The 20,944-nt window shown below is 33.6% G+C and overlaps 1 protein-coding gene across 2 annotated transcripts in view; it reads right to left on the reverse strand.

Moving 5' to 3' along the window:
• The window catches only part of LOC118200918 (integrin alpha-PS2-like), a 197,607-nt gene that overhangs the window by 12,733 nt on the left and 163,930 nt on the right, over window positions 1–20,944 (reverse strand). For both annotated transcript variants that reach the window (XM_035372909.2, XM_035372908.2), the window contains 8 exons: window positions 20,466–20,613; window positions 17,327–17,422; window positions 15,881–15,960; window positions 15,641–15,730; window positions 11,363–11,465; window positions 6,395–6,559; window positions 5,394–5,609; window positions 2,446–2,559 (listed from right to left, as the gene is read on the reverse strand). In XM_035372909.2, coding sequence (XP_035228800.1) covers window positions 2,446–2,559; window positions 5,394–5,609; window positions 6,395–6,559; window positions 11,363–11,465; window positions 15,641–15,730; window positions 15,881–15,960; window positions 17,327–17,422; window positions 20,466–20,613 — 1,012 coding nt within the window. The remainder of the gene's footprint in view (window positions 1–2,445; window positions 2,560–5,393; window positions 5,610–6,394; window positions 6,560–11,362; window positions 11,466–15,640; window positions 15,731–15,880; window positions 15,961–17,326; window positions 17,423–20,465; window positions 20,614–20,944) is intronic.

The raw sequence follows: 20,944 nt of genomic DNA on the forward strand, positions 1-20,944 counted from the left end.
AAGCCCCAATATGGCCCGCGGGCTGAAAAGTTTGGAGACCCCTGCTTTAGAGTATCAAATGTGCAAACAAAAAAAAAAAAAAAAAAAAAAAAGTAAATTTGTATTATACAAAAAATAACCAGAATCGTGTAGCTCATTATTGCGATAGTTGGCTCTAAAGTATTAATTTTAAGCATTGCAATAGTGTTTAATATCTATTGTGCTTTTTAAATGCATTATAAGGAAAAGCAACGAACCTGATCTTATATTAAGATTAGATAAATTGATTAAAACAAAGAAAGCGAAAGCTAAGTGCCTGAAAAGAAGGATATCTTTGTGAAGGAGGGAAACTGGCTCGTATTCACGTTACACTTGGCGAAAACAGCCATGCAGCTAGTTTGTCCAGCGGATTTCAACCCAAGTCATTTTATCAATATTCAGCAGTTTATGTAAAAGTATCGATTTTATGCGGTCCTTCGGACAAAAGTTTCCTAAAATAGCAACAGAATTCTCAGAATTACTGTCTAATTGCCATATAATGTAGGGAAGAGATGCATGCCAAAGCAAAATTTTAAATTAGACACCCATAAAAAAAAAGATTTTATTTTTGTGGCTACGCACACCAATGGTATCCGCTAAACATGTCCTCGCAGAGAGACTTTTTAAAGGTAAATGGCTCGAATTCACGTACACATGAGGAAAACCACGAAAACTTCCATGCAGCCTTCCCTTTCGCGAGATTCAAATATGGTCGAACTATCAATATTCAACAATTTTACTACTTGGCTGTTTGCAATAGCTTAGATTAACGTAGCTTTTATATAAAAATGTTCGGTTTCGACACAACTGACACAGATCCATCTTCTTCAAGGAATACCAAAATTCTATCATTAGCAGAGACACATGCTGATGTAAAATAGAGAAATTAAAAAGCAAATAATCTTAAAATGGCGCAAATTTTATATAAAACACTCTATCAGTTTCAAGAGTTATAAAAAGGGCGAAACAAATTCAGAATATTTTTGCTGGCTGAAGAAGAGGCATATGTGTCAGTCGCCTTCAAAAGCGAAACAGATTTATGTACAGTTTTGTAGAGATCAAAACAGATTTTATGTAAAGAACCAGTGAATCTAAGATTGTTTTCTTGCCTGATTTTTATATACAAATTGAATCAAAAACTATAAAAATGGTTAAATAATATTGTAATAATAGAAACAACTATAAAATACATAATTTATTTTTTAAATCGTATGTATTATCGTTATTTATATAGCAGCATGAACTTGTGCTTTGGTCTGGTTTGAAAACAGAAGACTAGATTGGGTGCTTTCTTGTTATTTAACAACGATGAACTAACTCGGAGAAAGTAATACATTATACAATCATGTTATGTATGTGTTCATAGTACAGTTTGTTAAAAAGTAAAATTTCACAAAACGATTATTAAGAGTATTTTAAATGCATCAAACATTGCTTTTAGGGACTGTTAGTTTTGGACAGCAAAATATTTTCAATGTATTATCTGCATGGTTTTATTATTTCTCAGTGTAAGTTTTATACTGATTTCTGTAAATTAAGGAAAAATCAAATAAAAACCATGTTAAGTAAGCAACTGCATGAAGGTATCTGATGACATTTGCGAACAACATGTATTATACAGTGTATTCAGCGTCGCAAAAATGGACAGAGAGCCAGTGCAAATTACCAGAATCCGATTCTCTGAAACGATGTCATCTAACTATATAAGAAAGAAAAAGAAGGTGGGAATTTAAGACCTAAAACCCATCTGCACGAAAAATTCTTTCTTCTCCTCTTCAGACATCAACAGGGGCTTCATACCTTCCGAAAAAGATATCTAACAAAAATCCCCCCTTTTAAAAAAATTGAGGTGTTATTACTAATAAATTCTATTTTTTATGGCCAGATTTCAGCCAAAATGCGTAAAAGAAAAGTTTTTAATTTGCTTACATTCGTGCATCAGATTTTACTTAACAGAAAAACTTTTTAATATTTTTTAAGATTTTATATATTCATGGAAATTTATTACACATAGCTTTTATCCAGTTTTGTAATTTTTTGTTGTTGTTTTCAATTAAGCCATTACGAGTGTGTCCCTTGTATTGCAATTGAATAACTCTGGTTAACTCCTCTAGCCAATGAGCTATGATGAAATGTGATGCATTCCATTGTAGTTTATCTTTCAAACGCTGTATCATGGTCATTTTTACAAAATTCCCATCTCGTTATTTTTATTTAAACATTAAAAATGGTACCCCAGAATGTTAATTTTTTGCTCTGCTATCCGATTGCAAAAATTGATGCAACCTAGATAAACCAACATATTTTACATTATATAATGTGATGCGAGGTTATTGTATTATATGCATGAATCTCTATTTTTAAGCAAGTTATTAATTATTGGAAATCCTTTTAAACTGATTCTAAAAAAGAAGATTTAGGACTTACCTCGTTGTACGTTTCTCTCCAAAGCCTGGAACGTATACTAAAAATAACCTGGTCCCCTTTTTCTAAGTTAGAGATAGTACATCGAATTTTTGTACACAATGTAGGTCCACAAGACTGCAAAATAAAATTTTAAACATATCTTTTATCATTTTGATCACGTTTTAATATCAAAAGATTGAATACCAGTTGAATACTTCAATTCGAATAAGTTTTTATATTACATTGTTGAAACAAATAAAAAATAAAAGAATTCCTTGACTTAAAAGCAAACGGCTGTTCCCTAAAGTAATGTTATTTCTTATAACGCCTGCTACCTACAGTAACTTTGTCTTATATGTAACTTAGAAGCCTTTTCCCAACTTCTTCGAAGAAGATAATATAAACGTTAAAAGCATTAATACATTGAGCTTTATGATAAAATAATATGGAAACATTAAACAAATTTGAGCTAGCAGTTTTATGGCAACATACTCTTAATTTTCTGTGAAACTAATTTCATCATTTAAGACATGCTTTTGAGTGCAAGTTGCAAATAATAGTTGCACATGTCACAGTTTAATGTGTGCAAGTTGCACGCATTAACTATGAAATGTGCAAGTAGCACACATTAAACTATGAAATGGATATGTAACCTCTATGCGTTAGCAGTTAATTTTTAATATTTATTCAACTTGGTTAACTTGAACATAACTCAGAATATTCGAAATTAATTACAAAGAGAGTGTTTACATATTTTTAGAACGATTTCGATAGAGAATTTAGAAAAAGTAAATGTTTTAGAATGAAACTTTCTCACAACAGGTTATTATTTGAAATGAGAAATATCTTCCAGCTTTTGCCGAGACGTGTAGACGAGACTACGCAGAGCAATTTGTAGAATCCTGTATGAAAATTATTCAACAGGATATAAATGGAAATACATTGTGATCTTTGATGATGCATGAGTTTATTTTAAGACCTGCACAACACTGTCTCATTAATGAAAACGAAGGGAACAAAATATACAAACCTGTTTTCGTCAGTGCAAAGAAAGTTTCAGTAAAGAGTTTATGACTGTCGCAGGATTTCTCATTAAGAAGAGTAGGAAAAAAACGTTAAAATCAACTTCACGTACTATCAAGAGAAAGTTTTAACTCCGATATTTACAGAAGAAATTCCACTTCTTCATCCAAATGACTTTCAAAAAGTGAAACTTCATCAAGACAAAGCAACGTGTCAAACTTTAAAAAGTACCATTGTATTCCTTGAAAAACTCAAGACTGATACATGTATTGCAAATATACCTTTTCAACGTACTTGTATTCCTCCAAAGACCTGTGACATTTCACCTATGGACTAATGTGCGTTTGGTCTCTTGAAAAGAGCTCTTTGTAAGTGGAACTCACATATAATAGACTCTGGAAAGTAATGGAAAAAGAATGGAATTCAGGCGAAAAGCCCTTCTGTCATGGAAATCACGAAAATCACGACACAGACTTAGACTAATCCCCCAAAAAAGACTATCAGATCGAACATTAAAAAAAAACTCTTTTAAACATTTATTAAACGGTCCCAAAATTGTCCTAAAAGTGTATAAAAATTGTCTTTATCAGTGGTCGAATCGTCATCAAACAAAAGTGAAAATTCATTTCAGCATAAATTACCAGTTGCTGCATCTAATTGTATTTACTGCAAGATGTATTATATCTTATTGAAGGGGATCCTGCAAGACTTTAAACTTATTAGAGGCTTGTAAAGTAGAAAGAAAATTCAAAACAATATACAGTGCGTGTACAAAATTTTTAAATTAAATGTTTTTATTCGGTCATATTGGATACGTTTAATAACATAATTATTACTAAAATATTTCAAACGATAGAAGTTTCTTCTATTGCAACCTATTTTCATTTATTTTACATCTAAAATAAATGAAATATTTTTTATTGCAAAAATATTCAGAAAAACTTATGTGTATACTTTCAAACAAACATTTTGAATGCAAAATGAAATAAACACTAAAAATTAACTGAAATAATAGGTAGAAGGTCAAATGTCACAATTTTTAAGAAAGGCCAAAGTAAGAAAATTGAAATGACATCATCGACTTGAGACACTCTCTGCGATACAGTAGGATTTTTTTTCCTTACCAAAACTGCTACAATTAACGTCGATACTTCAAACATTTTTTTTAACTTATCATTCCTAGAAATTTTATATAGTTAGTTTATTGCTACTTTTAAGTAAATACTCCTCTGGGATATAAAGATAATTTCCCCTGCATAGCAAAAACATTGATAAAAAAATTTTGTGTGTCCATTAGAGAAAATTTTTAAGAGCTTCTTCTGTTATTTTTTAAATTAGATTAGCAGATAAAATATATATAACCCACAGTCATTTTAAAATATATACAACTTTTATGCATTTAAAAAATCTTAAGCAAGTAAACGAAAACATATTTAATTTTAATTTCTTATACTTAGATTATTATTTAATAAGTTTAATACTAGGCATAGACGTAAGAGAAAAGGCGGTAAAGCGGTGCGTGTGTAAGAAAACCAAATTCTAATCTCTTTTTTTTCCTTCTTGTCAGCTATTAATGAAAGATTATTTTTGAAATTCTGGAACAGTTAATGTTGTATTTTCTTTCTTATTTTGTATATTTTGCTGATAATGAATTATTTGAAATTTCTAAATAAATCTTTTTACTAGTATATTATATTAACTAGAATAGAAGTAGGTGTAACAGTATTTCCTAATATGTCTGAGCTATCTAGAGAAACTGATATATTTCTTTAGACCAGTGAATATCTTAAAATACCTTCCTGTTATTTTAACGTACTAATCTATTTTCATAATAACTCAACAGCATCAATGTAGCATCGCCTCTTAATCTGTAAAATATTTGTAATTCAATGAATTGGATTGCTCCGTTAAAATTAATTAATTTTTATCATGCATATACTATTTACCAGTTCTTCGAGAAAAGCATCTTCTCCTTCGTCGCTGAGATAGCGTTCTTCGCTTTCATCAGACATAACGTAAGAATCATCTCTCTTCTTCCGTTTGCTTCGAACCATGTTTTCATGAATGGAATCCATACTTTTGAATTTGTGTTTATTAAGAAGCATATGCTCCTTCAAGTCTTGAACGCTCAAATTGTGATTTCTTGGTCGACGGCGAACTTCCTACAAATATTAAGATATAATTATCACAAATTTTGCAACAAGAATAAAGTTGGAAATACTGTAAGTTTATTACAGGAAGACAAATTCAACTTCGGCTGAATTCATTATTAATACACATTGATGGAGTTAGTATATACTATGCAATTTTAATCATCATCTTCCATAAACATTGCATTTTTTGTGTTAAACTCACATGTTAATGCAGTAAGAAATATAATCTCATGGTAACACACACATGACGCACCACATTGTCTTTCTATTAATAAAATTATAATCTAAGGCTACAAATAAAATGTAAACAAATAGTACGAAGAAATACGTCGGGATCAAATAGCGTCATTCTCTAGCCGAATAGGATATTGGTGCTATTGAACGCTATTCAATCACAAATGAAGAATTTTTTTTTTCTGCATTCGCTGCGTGGTATGGGTTTGCCGAAATGCGCGATTGTCATACGTTGTGATTAGTATCCTAGGTATTTGAAGGCAAGGATTTCGACGAAACCTGAATAAAAAAATTTCATTAACTCCATACTTTAGCGTTGAAGTTAAAACTTTACATGAAATTCGTGGTATAATAGATCTTATGCGTTACCCTATTTCTGTTAAGAAAATTGAATTCGTTTACACAGTGAAAAATGTTTTTAAATATATAAATAAAAATTAAACAAAAATAGTAATTAAAGGTAAAAGAGAAAGGTTAAATTGAAGTGTTTTGTTGATTTCGATTGTAACTAAATCGTAAACATATTTGCTAAAAGAAGCTTAAAACTTTTTTGTTCTTACCTGTAGGTTCAAAGGATTAACATCATCAATTCGATCGCATTGAGCATTTCCTCTTACATCTGGTTGAGCCATCAAATAAAGCAAATGTTTACCTTCCAGTGTATAAGTAGGCCAAAGAATGTACACTTCGGCTTGCTTGACAGAACTGGGACCTTGATTTCCCACCTATGTACATAAGGAAAGAGAACAGTCCGATATTTAAATTACTATAAGATTGCATGAAAAGAAGGCGTGTAAATGCACAAAAGAGTTCGTTTAGGCGAGTTGCCTTCGTGAGAGATTCTCTGAGGGAAGCAGAATACACTTTATTAAATGAGGAAATGGGTAAGAATGCACTGAAGTCAAGTTATACGGCCAGTGGAATTCAAACCCGCAAAAATTACTGCCAACTTAGTTTAATGCTGTTAACTTTACAAAGCGTTTGTTTGGCGCAAGATAGACATGAATTTTTCCCAAGCAAAGCACATTTTTATGATTGATCATTACTTCTCCATAAAGCAGTTTCACAGCCATCATTTGATAATTTTCTTGGCTGCCGCAATGTCAAAGATCGAAGAATTTTCAGCTTCTGGTATTAAACTGTTTTGTTTTGATTCAACTGTTTCAGGACTGATTTCTTAGTTTATATTTCCTACTATTAGATTTGTACTTTTCCCATTATTGGGTAGGTTTCCACTTTTAGTTGACTGATATATTTTTATATATATCTTTATTTTTTTAATGGTACGTATATCGTTCGAACCATTAGAAAGATACACAATCGTCGTGTGCTACACCTTATTCAAGTAACCCAACCTAAGCACTAAAACCTAAAACATGCAATGCACACAAGCAGTCCGACAAACTTTTTTCGACTACAGATAACTTGAACTCGACATTACGTTAAATTTTTCGTATTAAAAAGGGGTGGGAGTTAAATATAACTTTTCGTTTTTTCATAAACTTAATTTTATTATTAATGTTTAGTTCGAAGATAATTCAGTTCTTGGAAAGGATGGTTCTTGCTTGATATCTGTGTACATATTATTCACCTTGGAATTGCCTCCAGAGCGGGCAACACACAACGGCCTATGATGAAAGGATGGTATTGAATGTTGACCTGGCCTTGAGGCGTCCATTCTAAGTAAATCTTTTTGTCTTAAATCAGAATGTTGGGCCGTGTAGTTGTGCCACGTCGTGAAAATATCTTACAAAAACACAACGAAACAGTATCAAACTGGAAATAAATAGATGTATTAAAAGGTTGGCTTTAATAAAGTATAAATAAAACTGCAATGGATATAGGTGTTGGAAGGGAAGAAATGGAAAAAAGAAGATATTAGAAACTGAATGGTGGTTAGTAAAGCGAGCTTTTATTGGAACTTTAAAGGAAAGAAAGGGGGAGGGGAAACTATGAAAGCAGCTGAATATATAAAAATACGTTAGACTCCATAAAAATGATTTTAGTAAATAAGAGCATAACAGGCGTCATTCTACAAGTAAAAGTCGTAAAATTTTATGAACACTTTCGAGAAAAAACAGATACTGGATTTTTTGAAAATCATAGTTGAATTGACGAATGGAAAATAAAATACGCAATCAGAAAGTTGAGCATTGCTAAGAAAACGTGTTCAGTTTATGGAAAATATTTGTGTATTTAAAGACAATATTCATAAACTGATTGAAAAAGATGGGCTTCCCAGAGACAAATTTACAACTGCGATTAAACTGGCCTGAATTTTTGAATGTTGCCTTGAAGAGCGCTTCTGTGATTGAGAAATTTGTTCTAGACCAGCAGAGAAAGATTTGCAATCAGCACACAGCGCTGGTACGAACTGAATCTGCTAATTGGGAAGATGACAAATCCTGGTGAGTACGAAAACAAGAGTGACCCACCTGTTTGGTACAGAAGTCATTTGAATGCATGGATGGATGGACAATGTTTACGGATTTGTTTTTACCAATACTTTAATTTTCCGATGAAAAATTTAGGAAATCCAAGAGTGTACTGTAGGAAAACAGATTTCATCCTAGACAATGCCTCTTCGCATTCTAATAAACAGTTGCGAGACCATTAGACCGTTTTCTCCCTTCCATATTATGTCGTCCAAGGGATTAGAGTTTTCTCACAGCATTAACGAAAAACTTTAAACATGAAGGTCTTTCTTCACTTCATGTTTGCGATGGAGGAAAAGTGAGACGAGAAAAGTTAAGGAAAATTTAATTGTTGGATGCCGTGAAATGGACTGTTACATCTTGAGATGAGACTCAGCCTATAAGCTTCATCCTTTTTCTGCAAAAGTTGTTTGATAGTTCAGAGAATGAGTCCTAAGAGAACACAGGAATGGTAGAATATTTGAGGCCAATAATTTAATGCATGGGACTCCAAGCTATGGGGACAGCATCAAGTGTTATGCTGAAGACTGAACGAAGCAAGTTTAGGATGATCACCATCTAGGATGCAGTGAGAGTATTGCACTGGTAAAGAAAGATGAAGTGGTAGATAATAATAAAAGGTGATCCATAGTAACTGAAGGCTGTTGAAAAAATCTTGCATTATTTCTAGAAAATGGTGCTTCTGGAATGGACACATGTTTCTCCATCTTCTACAAAATGAAGCAGTGCGAAGAAAGAATTAATCTAAAGGACAATCAAGTACACTGGTTATCATTAATTGAGGAAAATCACAAAAATGATCACTCATAACTTACATGTAGAATTTAATGAAGCTTACCCACAGGACACAACGCATAGTAAGGTATGAAATACACGAAAAGAAATTACGAAACACTTACGGTGCTGTAGAAATTAGCATATTTATAAAAGGAACAAATTGGATGTGTCATTTTGCAACAGGAAAATTACTCTCAATATGGAGAGAAGCATTACAACCCATACAGCGGTGTGCGATGCTGTCAATTATGCAGTCTATCAGTTCCGTAGGAAGTGAGAGCCATATGCTCTTGCAAAGCAGTTGCATGCGTGGCAAGGTTCTAAAAAGGAGGATTGACAGCAGGTATACGTCTTCGTAAATCATCCCAAACATGCTTGATAGGATTCAAGTCCCCCCCCTCCCCCCAGTGATCAAGCTGGCTACTCCATGTGCTGAATTGTTTGCTGCTGCAGATAATCATCCACGATGCGAGACTTTTGAGATCTAGCGTTGTCGTCCTGTAGCACGAAATTATCACCTATTGCCCCAACATAAGGGAGCACATAAGTATCAAGCATGTCACCTCTATAGGTCTGAGCACCCATGGTTCCACGTGGAAAGACATGGAGGTCTGTGCGTCCACCGAAAGAGATACCACCTCAAACACAGGCACTGCCTCCTCCATACGCAGCTCTTTGACGGATGTTTGATGGATGATAACGGGCTCTAGGTTCTTTCCAAATCAAATAACGCCTACTATCGCTTTAGAAGCTAAACTTGAACTTGAAAGAGAACAGCCTTCTATTGATCGGCTGTCCAGTGAACGTGTTGATGTGCCCACCTCAAACGTTTCCCTCTATGACGTGACGTGAGCGGCACGCAAATTGCTGGTCGCCTCGCATACAGACCTCCTTCGTGAAGCCTTCTACGCACGGTTGATGTTGACACCAGCCTTCTAGTGGTTACAGCCGGGGCGGAACCGAGTTGAGGTTCTATTCCATCGTGTGCATAATAAACAATGTCGGTCATGAGCGCTCTTCGTACCAGTTGACCGTCCTTGGCTGAACCTCTTGGATGCCAAATATGTGGTTAGAAATTGTTCTCGTCAAATCATAGGTATACAAAATGGAAATTTAAAACGTGTTCTTTTTATTCACATCCATAAACTTTCGACACAGTACTTGCACACATTATGAAGAACCCACGATTTGTCTTGATCACCAATTTTCATTTTAAAACAGGCTTGATGACAAGAAATGTGCTGATATTTGTCCTTTGACTATGAATGATAAAACTATCACATATATAGCAAAACGAATCGGGGTTGTTTAAGCACTTATGACGCGAACTAGCAGAGGCAGACATAAGGAAAGGTTTCAGTTCATATATAAATAAAAACTAAACACTGCTAACTTTGTATAAAAACAAGAACACAAGAACTCGGATTCCATGTCTGAATGCGCTTCACTATATCAAAGCGACACACGTCTCACTACAATATCTCAGACGCAAGTGAACTACGAACTAGTCTAGACAAGCATGCACCTGTCGCTTGTATCCTATGGCGTCACTCACCCAGCGCCAATCGGAGGGCTTATGCCAGTCAATAGGAGAGCAGTAGTACTTCTTATGATCCATGCTCAATGTCATGGAGAGTGATTATATACACATAAATATGTAGAGAAAAAAACTGACGTGGTTGAAGAAAGCTAATTACAATTTTGAAATCAGCATGCTTATTCAACTCTAAAACAAATCAAAAATTGAACTCAAAAGAAATAATGTTACAAGTGGTTCCCAGTGTAATTGATTGATTGCCTTTTGTTATTGTGCTTTGTTTTTGTTTGTTTGTATTTTGTTTTGTTTGTGCTATTGTGCTGTTATTGTGAAAACAGCAAGAACCGATCAATAGCCATCCTTGCTTTTATTCGCATGCTATATGGATTTTTTTACTATTACTATTTTAAGGAATACTACTATTAATATTCTCTTTCAGAAATTCAGTTTTTCATAAATTAAGGTAGTTTTATGCATTTAATATCAATTCATTTTTGTTCAAATGCCATAATATAGTTTCCGCTTCTTATTTGAAGGAAGATTAGGATTTAACACTAATTATACTAATTTATTGTACTTAGGCTTCTGTTATAATATTAATTGGAAAAACTTTCACTTCTATTGTAATTTTAATGTTTATTTTTTATTTTATCACTTTGGTATTAGTACTTGCTAATACTTGGTGTAATGTTACACAAATATTGATGCAACTTTATAACAATAAAGCAAAAATTTAATGCAACTCATTTTAGTACATTTTACTTGAAAAGGATGCATACCTCATAGACATGTGTCACTTCAGGCCCTATATCTGTCTCTCGGATTTTATAATCTTGTATTTCCTCGGACTTGTTATAGGTTATTACTTCAGGAACAGAAATTCTAAGAATGCAAAAGAGAACAGAGAGATAAATAAATGGAAGGATTAAGAAACAGAATATACTGTACTCAATACCTTATTTCCAAAACTTATCTTTATATAGAAATTCTTTTCAATTTTTTAAAATTCTCGATAAATCTATATTTTGTTATAACGAAAAAAAGTAAAACAAATTTTTGGGTGTAATTAACGTAGTTTCTGTCTTTTACAGTTATTGTGTATTACCTGAAACCGGGAGCTTCAACTGGATATGATTTGAGATACGATTAGTTTATCTGCTGCGAAGTGAATTATTATTATTACCTGGCTACCTTGGTGTGTAACAAGAATCTGGTTTCCCTAAAGCTAATTTCACTATCTTATCCTCACAATCTGTCCACATGAATCTTTGCTGCAATACCATAAATATACATATACCTTAATATTCTTCAATAATATATAATCTCACTGAATGGAAGTTTGAACATTCACGAGTTCTCGGTGCTTCGTAATTTGAAGAAATCTGGTAGCTAATACCAGAGATCGGGAAATAAAATAACAAAACTACGTAAATTAGCAAAAGAGAATTCGACGCATTCGTATCCGAAGAGACGTTACAGCAAGAAGGCAGTGCTTTAAATTACGTTTAAATATGCAAACAATATTTTCCAATGTCGAATGATTACCTGATGCCAAATGGTTACCAAGCGTTGTGCAAACAATAGTTTCCTAAAATAGCAAAACTAATATAGTTGTTCTTGAAATAATGATTTTGCAAATTCGTATTCACTTCCATGGGAATATACATTTTAAAGTTGATGTACAATACAAAATGTGCTTAATTTATAACGTAAAACATTCGAAGAAAATGATACAACCACTCAAAAAGCGGTATAGTAAAGTTATGAAAAGTATGTTTTTAGGAGATATGATTGACTTGTCTTTGGTTACAATTTTCAAAAGCAATGCTGTCGAAATTGCATATCAGCTTATTAAAATTTTCATCGTTATAGAAAATGCAAAGGTTTACCAAATTGACAGGATTTATGAGCACTTTTTGTAGGTTTTCCTATACAACGTGAATGCATTAATGCTGACTACAGAATTTACATTTAAAATGGAAACTTTATGCAGAAGATCGAATCAAATCTGAAAATCTTGCGATTTTCAATAGGTGTTATGCTTGTTAGTTTGTTTCATTTTTAAATAATAATAAAAGATCATAAGACGTAGCAGTGAAATAATTTCTATAGCCCCTGATAGAAAATTTAATTTCATTAAATAAATGTAAATTAAAATCTATTTCACATGTTCCAAACAAAATTTGAAAGTTTCTACTCTCTTTCTCTTTTTAAATAATCTATCAAAAATAGAAATTTCAAGCTATTTAAACAAATTAATCACTTTTAAGACCTACCGAGGAAGAAATTATTTATGAACATATGCATTCTGGTTTTATTTAAGTGAATGTGTATGAAATATTTTTTTAAATCTAAATTACAAAAATTAACTTTTTTAGCCTTTTCAGTTTCAAATTTAAACTACAATTTAGCTTTAAAACATAAAAAATCCATGTTAGTTGTATTTCTCTTCTGTTGAGTAATTTTGTTAAAAATATAAAGAAATAAAGAAAATGCAGATTTTTTGCTCCATCAGTAGAAGAAGTATTGTGAATTATGGAGCCAAGCTTAGCAAGTGATAACAAAACGAGCAAGCAATTGAAGAAATTGGACGTTTGGGAGGCAGTTAGTGCATGTTTAACTTTTAGAAGTTAAGAACAGCGAATTCTTGTCCCAAACTCTGAGGTGTTTCTCTTAAGCTGAGGGCCATCCAAAATGCAACACCACAAAGGAAGCATCCGAACAGCATGAAATTTGCATCATGTGTATAACGCGATGGAATATGCAAATGATAACGATTTCAGCGTAAGCGCACATCATGGACGACTGCAGCGATCCTTACAATCCGTATATAAAGAGAAGAACGATTGCCATTTTGAATAATGTAAATTGTTCTCTCGTGAGGTTTTTTTTTTTTTTTTTTTTTTTTTTTTTTTTTTTTTTTTTTTTTTTGTGCGTGCAGCTTCAGTGTGCCTCGTAGGAAAACATGATCATCATTCGAGCACGTTTCTGAGTGAAATTAAGGAAGAGTCGCTTCATACAGAGATTGCAGATAATTTTTCCAGGAAAGTGGTCATCGTGTCGAAGGTAGCCAAGCAACAGACATGCGAATATAGAATTGATGGATGCAAGAGAGAACGACTGACGGACAGGAGCAATTGCAACCGCCTCATCCTACCAAGCCACGAAAAGACAGGCATACTGTACCCATAGCACTGATGGAGCTCACTGTCATATCTGTAATCACATCACAGCCTGTAATATGACAATTTAGCAATACCGCAGCCTGTAACATAACAATCTAGCATTAATGCAGCCTGTAAGATAACAATCGAACAATTCGACGTCATTTACAGTGAAATGGACTGTCTGCTAGGCGTCCTTTGCTTCGCTTACCTTGAAGTCTTTCGCATCGAAGTCGCCCAAAACGCCCGACCATTAAATCGGCAGGTCTCCCAAACGCCTGAATAATTTCCTACCTAGTGCTTTCCCCCATCACGTTACTGCATTGCTCATATCTTTCTCGAGTTGTTAAATGACATGCCAGTCATTCTTTTGAAGCGACTAAAAGTAGTTTTGTTATTTTAATGCACCTTCTTTTTCCTTTGTTTACTGTCAATGTTTCGCTATTGATGCCTGCAGTTGCAACTCTATCCCAAGAGGAAACTACAACAAGGTGAAAGAGTGCAAGAAAGAAGTTGTCGCTTTATTTAAGTAGGCTATTGTTAGCACTGTAGCATTCTACTTGTCATGGGGGAAGGAAAACCATTCTAAAAGAAATTCGTATACACGAGCGTTTTCGAAATTTGAGAAAAAGCGATTTTGTCCTCTCTCGATGCGAAAGAGTTAAACCACAGGCGTCTGCGTTTGCAATGGTGCACATCGCGGAGATGGACATCCGAATGGCATGACATTGTGTCTTCGGACGAATTACACGCTTCCGCTTGCAGTATCACGATGGGACAAGAGTTTGGTGGCACCGTGGAGAGAGGCTGCTCGACCGTTGTGTTATGCATCCTCATACTGGTCCTGCACCCATTGTTATAGTACAGGGTGGTATTGGATTCCACTCTCGCACTGCCCTAATAGAAATTATAGGTACACTTACCAGCCAACGCTATATCTCTGACGTTCCTCAGCCTGTTCTTCTTGCTTATTTTCAAAGCTTGTCTGCAGCCACATTTCAATAGGATAATGCGCGACCACAAGTTGCGCACAGTGTTCAAGCTTTTTCCTTAGCCCGCCATTTTGCATTGTTACACTGGCCTGCCTGTTCTCCAAATCTATCACCCATCCAACATGTTTAGTCAATGGCTGGAGAAGCCTAACCCGGCCTGCCGCATCAGTATACCAGATGAACTCTGGCTTCAAGTGGAGGCAGCATTTGGGCTGCCATTCCCCAATAACACACCCAAAGCCTTTTTCACTCAATGCCACGGCGTGTAGCAGCGGTTATTGACAAACTTGGAGGAATCACTCATTACTGATTTTCTCGTCTTTCTGACTTCAAAGAAGGCTATATTTCAAATCAACTAATATTGATACTATACGTAATCTCTGAAATAAATTTGGCTTTAATAAATTTTGTCTTTCTTTGCGTTGCATTTTGCAGCCCAGCAGCTAGAAAGCGCATTTTGGACTGAAATGGGACAAATCTTTCGCTTAATCTAACACAGATTGAAATGGGACACCACCACATTTGTATAGTCTGCGAGCTACAGTGCTTCTCCTTAATCTGTTAAATTATAAATCCAAGCTAGCACAAAATAAATTTGTTTCATTTACTCATTTCTGTGATTATCAGTAGAAGCGCGAAACTTAACTCCTTACAAAACAGCAGTAGTTTGATAGGTGCAATAATTGACCTTTTACATATTAATTATTAAAACTGTTCGTAAATAACGTCGAAAAGAAAATATTTTTAAGCTGAAAGCAACGGAACTTATGCAAAGTTTTCGGGTAAAGCACTCATTTGGTTAAACACAGCTACAATGTAGATAAGTTTTAAAATATATGTGATAACATTCAATAAGGAAGAAAATAATGCTCATGCAAGGAAAGGAAAAAATAATACGCACCCTCTAACTGCAATAGATACTTCAACCCGCACTGGCAGTTCTATTTCAAATGCATTATTGAACAGTGTATCATTACTTTCAGCATTTGTACTAAAAATTCGAAAGAAAGAAAAAAAAAAATAAAACAGCTAGAGACAATTATGTGAAATTATTCTTACTCAGAAAGTCTAAAACGGAATCGCACATACTCTGAGAAATATTCACATTGCTTGCATTCAATAATCATAACAATGAATGTACCTGTTTACAATCATAGAGAACACAAGATCACTGGTGGAAGATACAACGCGAGATGGCTCCAGGAGGATTTTGAAATTCAACTGTAAAAAAAAAAAAAAAAATCAACTGAATATATTGTATTTATAAATAATTCGTTATTCACAATATAAAACCTACATTTCTAATTACAAAGTTCGTACTTTTTCTCAGTAATCTTCTGCAGATGACTACTTTAATTAGTTTTATGTGCAGGGGCGGATTACGAAATTTTAAAGGCCCTCTATTAGCACTTGATTTTGGTGCCCCCACATATGTTTACGCCAGTTTGTTCTCATTCCTTCTCTCTCTCGGTTTTGGATTTGCTACACCATGAATTCATGGTAAAACTGGCAATGGAAAGTTGCTTGGAGCCTGAATACCTAAAGAATTTTTTTTTTCCAAATATTTTTTACACATGGTGACGAGTGATGTAGCTTTACCACAAGAAAATTTCACAAAATAAAATGCGACTTACTGAAATTTTATAACTCAAAACCAATTTTTAATCATTTATCTCATATTAGTATCATACGTGAGATTTCAATCTAATAAGTTGTGCAATTTATTTACGTCAACAAAGAACGTTTCAAAATATCATCACGTTTATGACTATTAAATTTATTTTGTGTACAATTAAGAATATCTGTAACGATTTATTCTGAATTATATTCAAGCCAACTCTGAAGTTTTTCGTTTACAAATATTATTTTAATTTTCATTTTATAATTACACCAAAAATTAACAATATCTTTACTTTATTTAATTATAATAATTATCTTAAAGAGAAATAGATTTCTTAAAATTCTTAACAGCTACTACTTTTAAGTCGAGCAATCAAGTACAATCTCAAAATTTCACGGTTGTATCTTTTAAAGTGTCTCTCTGATCAATTCCAGCCTCAGTTGTCTTAGAAATCGATGGAATTGCATGTGACATTTATGCTAACCAAAGTTTGCATTTTTGTCACGCTTTTACACTTACGTAAATAAAATGGAAAACTTGAACTTAGTGTAACAGTGTGCTCCTATTTATAGTGAATTTTTAAAATATATTTAATTGGATGTTGTGGATTGGATGTGGTGGATGTTGACAAGACCTTGGTAAATGTTTATATAATTTAAATAAAATATTACGTAAAAAAAATTGCTATATGTTTTAAATACGGTAATTAATTATTAGAGATACTTCGAAAACGTTCTACGTACATAAGCACAAGTTACTGGTAATTTTCTGTATTTAATTTAATCTGGGCCTTTTCGAGTGGCAATGTAATTACAAAAGGATTGATTAGTAATAGAAAATACAACATATTTCATATCTATGCTTAATTTAGTATTCGACAGAGGTATAGTTATTTACACGAATTGTGTAAGACTGTGCAATAGCAGCATGACAATTCAAGTTCACCTAGGAAATTGAATCACATACCGTTTTGTTGGCTGGAAGTGGATTTCCAATGTCGCAAATAAGTTCATTGACTCCTGTGATTTCGGGCTGAGCTCCACTGCAACTAACAGGGAAGTCCTATGAAAAAAGAAGAATAAAAAGAGTCCATTTAAATGATAATAAACAGTTAGTTTTTATTAGAATTGACGGGGCTAAAAATTAATTATACAGTGAACTTCAAATCTTTACTAAATTCGTGAAAGTAATTTAGGTTAACTTTTCTTTCCTCTGGAACTCAATGATTTAATGGTTTTCAATATAAAGGATAATATAAAGTTGTTATAATGTACATAACCGCGTGTACAATCTTCTACGAGTTACTCGAATATGAATCGGGATCGGACAGTAACGCAGGTTCGGAAATCCAGTCGTAAACCGACAGAGTTGTGAGAAGCGGTAAAACGACGACTCAGAATAATCATCTTTTGACAACTGACCATTGAGGTAATAGGATGGAAGGTTTCATGAATGCGAAGTTGGCAGTTATTCATCTAGCATATGGAGCTGCTGATTGTAATGGGCTAGCCCATGTTCGAATGTACCGGAAGCGCTAACCAATAAAGCGCGCTTCAAACCACCAGACGATTGCATTAAATATTATATAGAATGAGTTCCTTCGAAAGACGTGATAGATACACGAAGGACAGACGAATGGCATAGATACTTGAAATCGGAGAGATGGTGCTTTGTCATACAGAAGGCATGTGACAAATCTAGCCATTGCTACTTCTAGTTCAAAACATCATCTGGAGGGTCTTGAACACAAACCAATTGCACCCATATTACGAATATCGCATAAATCTACTGCAACGTGATGATTACCCTCTCTTCCAGAATATTATGACAGCCCCCCCCCTTTTCTAATTTTCGTCTGGTTCAGAGATAAGGCATAGTTCACCAGGAAAGCTTGCTATAATGCACACACTTGGCACGTATGGGCAGCGAAGACCTCCATGATATAGTATGGGATCTCTGAGTCTCTCCCAGGAGTGAAACGAACTCCTCTTCCTAACAGGTGAAACCAAGTCTCGTCTCGTGGTAGACATACTATACACGAACAGGCCGAAATTTAAAAAAACACCTACTGTGACCTCTCTTAATTGTAAATAAAACAACGTTCAACCTGGCAGAGGACAGAACAGTAGATTTTAAACGAAATTGGTTCATTAGAACGTTGTCACAATACCTATTAGTGTCAATCATTCGAGGTTTAAATAAATAGTGTTTTGTTCAGTACATTGCTAATATTATGGGCTATTCATATACAATATATACTCTTTGTATTAAAAAAATATCCATAATTTTCCATTACCATACTTATATAGAAAACAATTCTTTTATAGGAAGGCCTGTTCACAGAAAAGTGTGAAAATTTACTCATTAATATTTTACATGTTAAATACGATAAAAATCTTTTAGCAGTTTTAATTTTTCAGTGTCCTTAATTTCACGTTTTTTGTTTTCTCCTTCTATTTGACCGATTTTAATTTTCCGTATTCTTAATTTCTAGTTATATATATATATACGTATATATATATATATACATATATATAATTAACAAGCTAGGTAGAGCGGGAGGCGTTAGACTCTTCTGTGCGAAAACGTTTTGACTTGAAACTGATGTAAAGTACGTTACATCAGTCACTTAAATCGCAAAATCATCTACAGGCTTTCTAATCATAAATGCTTCAGCTCTGTGTTTAACTTTTCCATGAGATGCTAATGAGGCTTTTTTTTCCTTTTCATCGTTCTGATGCTGAGATAGTGACGACGAATTATCTGTATGTTATGTGCGACGTTATGCTGTAGAGAAAACCAGTCTTTAAAAAGGAATTTTGTGTTGGAAATTCTCCAAGTGCACAACTGTGTCAGTGTATTCATACAATTTTCCCAACTCTCACATAAGTTTAAAAAGATTTTGAATTACCAAAACTTAAAAAAAAATTTCGAATTTCATGACTTTTCCAGGTCTGAAAAGTAAGAAATTCAGTACATTTCTAGAGCTTACATGATCTGCCAGGTTGTCAGGACTTGTATGTGTTTTAACTTGCTTCGGAACATAACGTATCCTGAATAAGAACCGAAAGCTTACTAAAGCTATATTCCAGATTGTGTGGAATAGACGACACAAGCAGGAAGGGTATACCGAACTCTTTATTCTCTGTTATTTTACAGGTGCTCCCGTACTTCGGGATACAGAGACCAACCACTTCTGGTCTAAACGTAAAAAATATAAAACTACTAACTAAAAGCTAACTTTGAATTAGTGCACAAATGCCTAACACTAAGACTGGCCTTTTTTAAAAGGGTACGTGTGTCGTATGCCGAACTGCTGAAACTACAATACGTTATCAAATATCAAGAGGGCTAAACCTCTGGCCTTAAAAGGCAAGCAGCAACTGATTAAAAACTCGTAAGAATGCAGTGGTAAGCGGCTCGCTTCCTCTCTCTCTCTAACTCTTGGCAAAAAGCCACAACTTAAATACTTGGGCGTTAGCAAGTACTATTTGCATAAACAAGTTAAAGCATCTAATTCTGGCCGGAAGTGGAAAATAAGAAAGATAGAAAAGTTTTAAAATAAAATAAACGATAGTAAAACTTAGGATCCTTACAAGGTCACCTCTTTATGTGACATTAGTGCCTAAATCTCTAAAATTCTCAATAGTAGTTGCTGGATTCATAAGTAACTGATAAATCATATGATACTTTCAGTTTTTTCGTATATCAATATACCATATCAACCCCTTTGTTAGTTTCCAATATCATTTTATTTACCGTATCCTAAGGTTATACTCGTATGTTTATTAACTGTTGTAAAGACTATCATCGTTATAAAAGCTCCTCTAAAAATTAAAAATTGCTTTCCATTCCATTCCAACCATATAAAAATTTAATACACTTTGAAAATTTATTGATTACAGATGTATTATTTTAATAAGCAATAGTATTTAATTCATGAAAATGATGCATGATATTTAGTCACTTTTTATTATTATTTATTCAATAGTTTATATTTAGGGGAAAAAAAGCATTTTATTGCATTTCGTATTTGTTTCTGTATTTGAAATGCCCGTAAAATTTGCATCAATGGTACACTTTGAAACTATGATAAACAACTTACTAGTTTTGAACGATCAATATTAACGTAATTTACGTCCAGTGGTATCGAGACATACAGCATGGCTTCAAAAGCATCTTCTTTTGCATTTCGAATAGTTATATCTAACTCCAACCTTTTCTTTGTACCAATTGAATATTGGTCCATATTTCTGAAAAATAAAATTGTTAAATGTTTTTAGAAGAAATTAAATTCTTTACTGCAAAGAATAAGAACAGGTAAACAGTAAATTCATTTTGCTTTAGTGACAAAAAATCGAAAGAGCCGGATTTTGAACTAAAACCAAGGAATGACTATTTTGAACTAAAACCAAGGAATGACTATTTTGAAATTTTACAATTTTTTTCCCTTTAAACTTATGTGACCCCTTTAAAAGGAACTGGTAAAAAGTTAAAATGTCAACAGTTGTTGCTGACATAGTTTAATCTCTAAACAAAAGTTGTCTGCTTAACTTCTGCTGATTTTCCAAGCAGCCTGCATCT

The sequence above is a fragment of the Stegodyphus dumicola genome, chromosome 7, assembly GCF_044657685.1.
Source record: "Stegodyphus dumicola isolate Sdum_Otavi_A_Nest chromosome 7, ASM4465768v1".
Lineage (NCBI taxonomy): Eukaryota > Metazoa > Arthropoda > Arachnida > Araneae > Eresidae > Stegodyphus > Stegodyphus dumicola.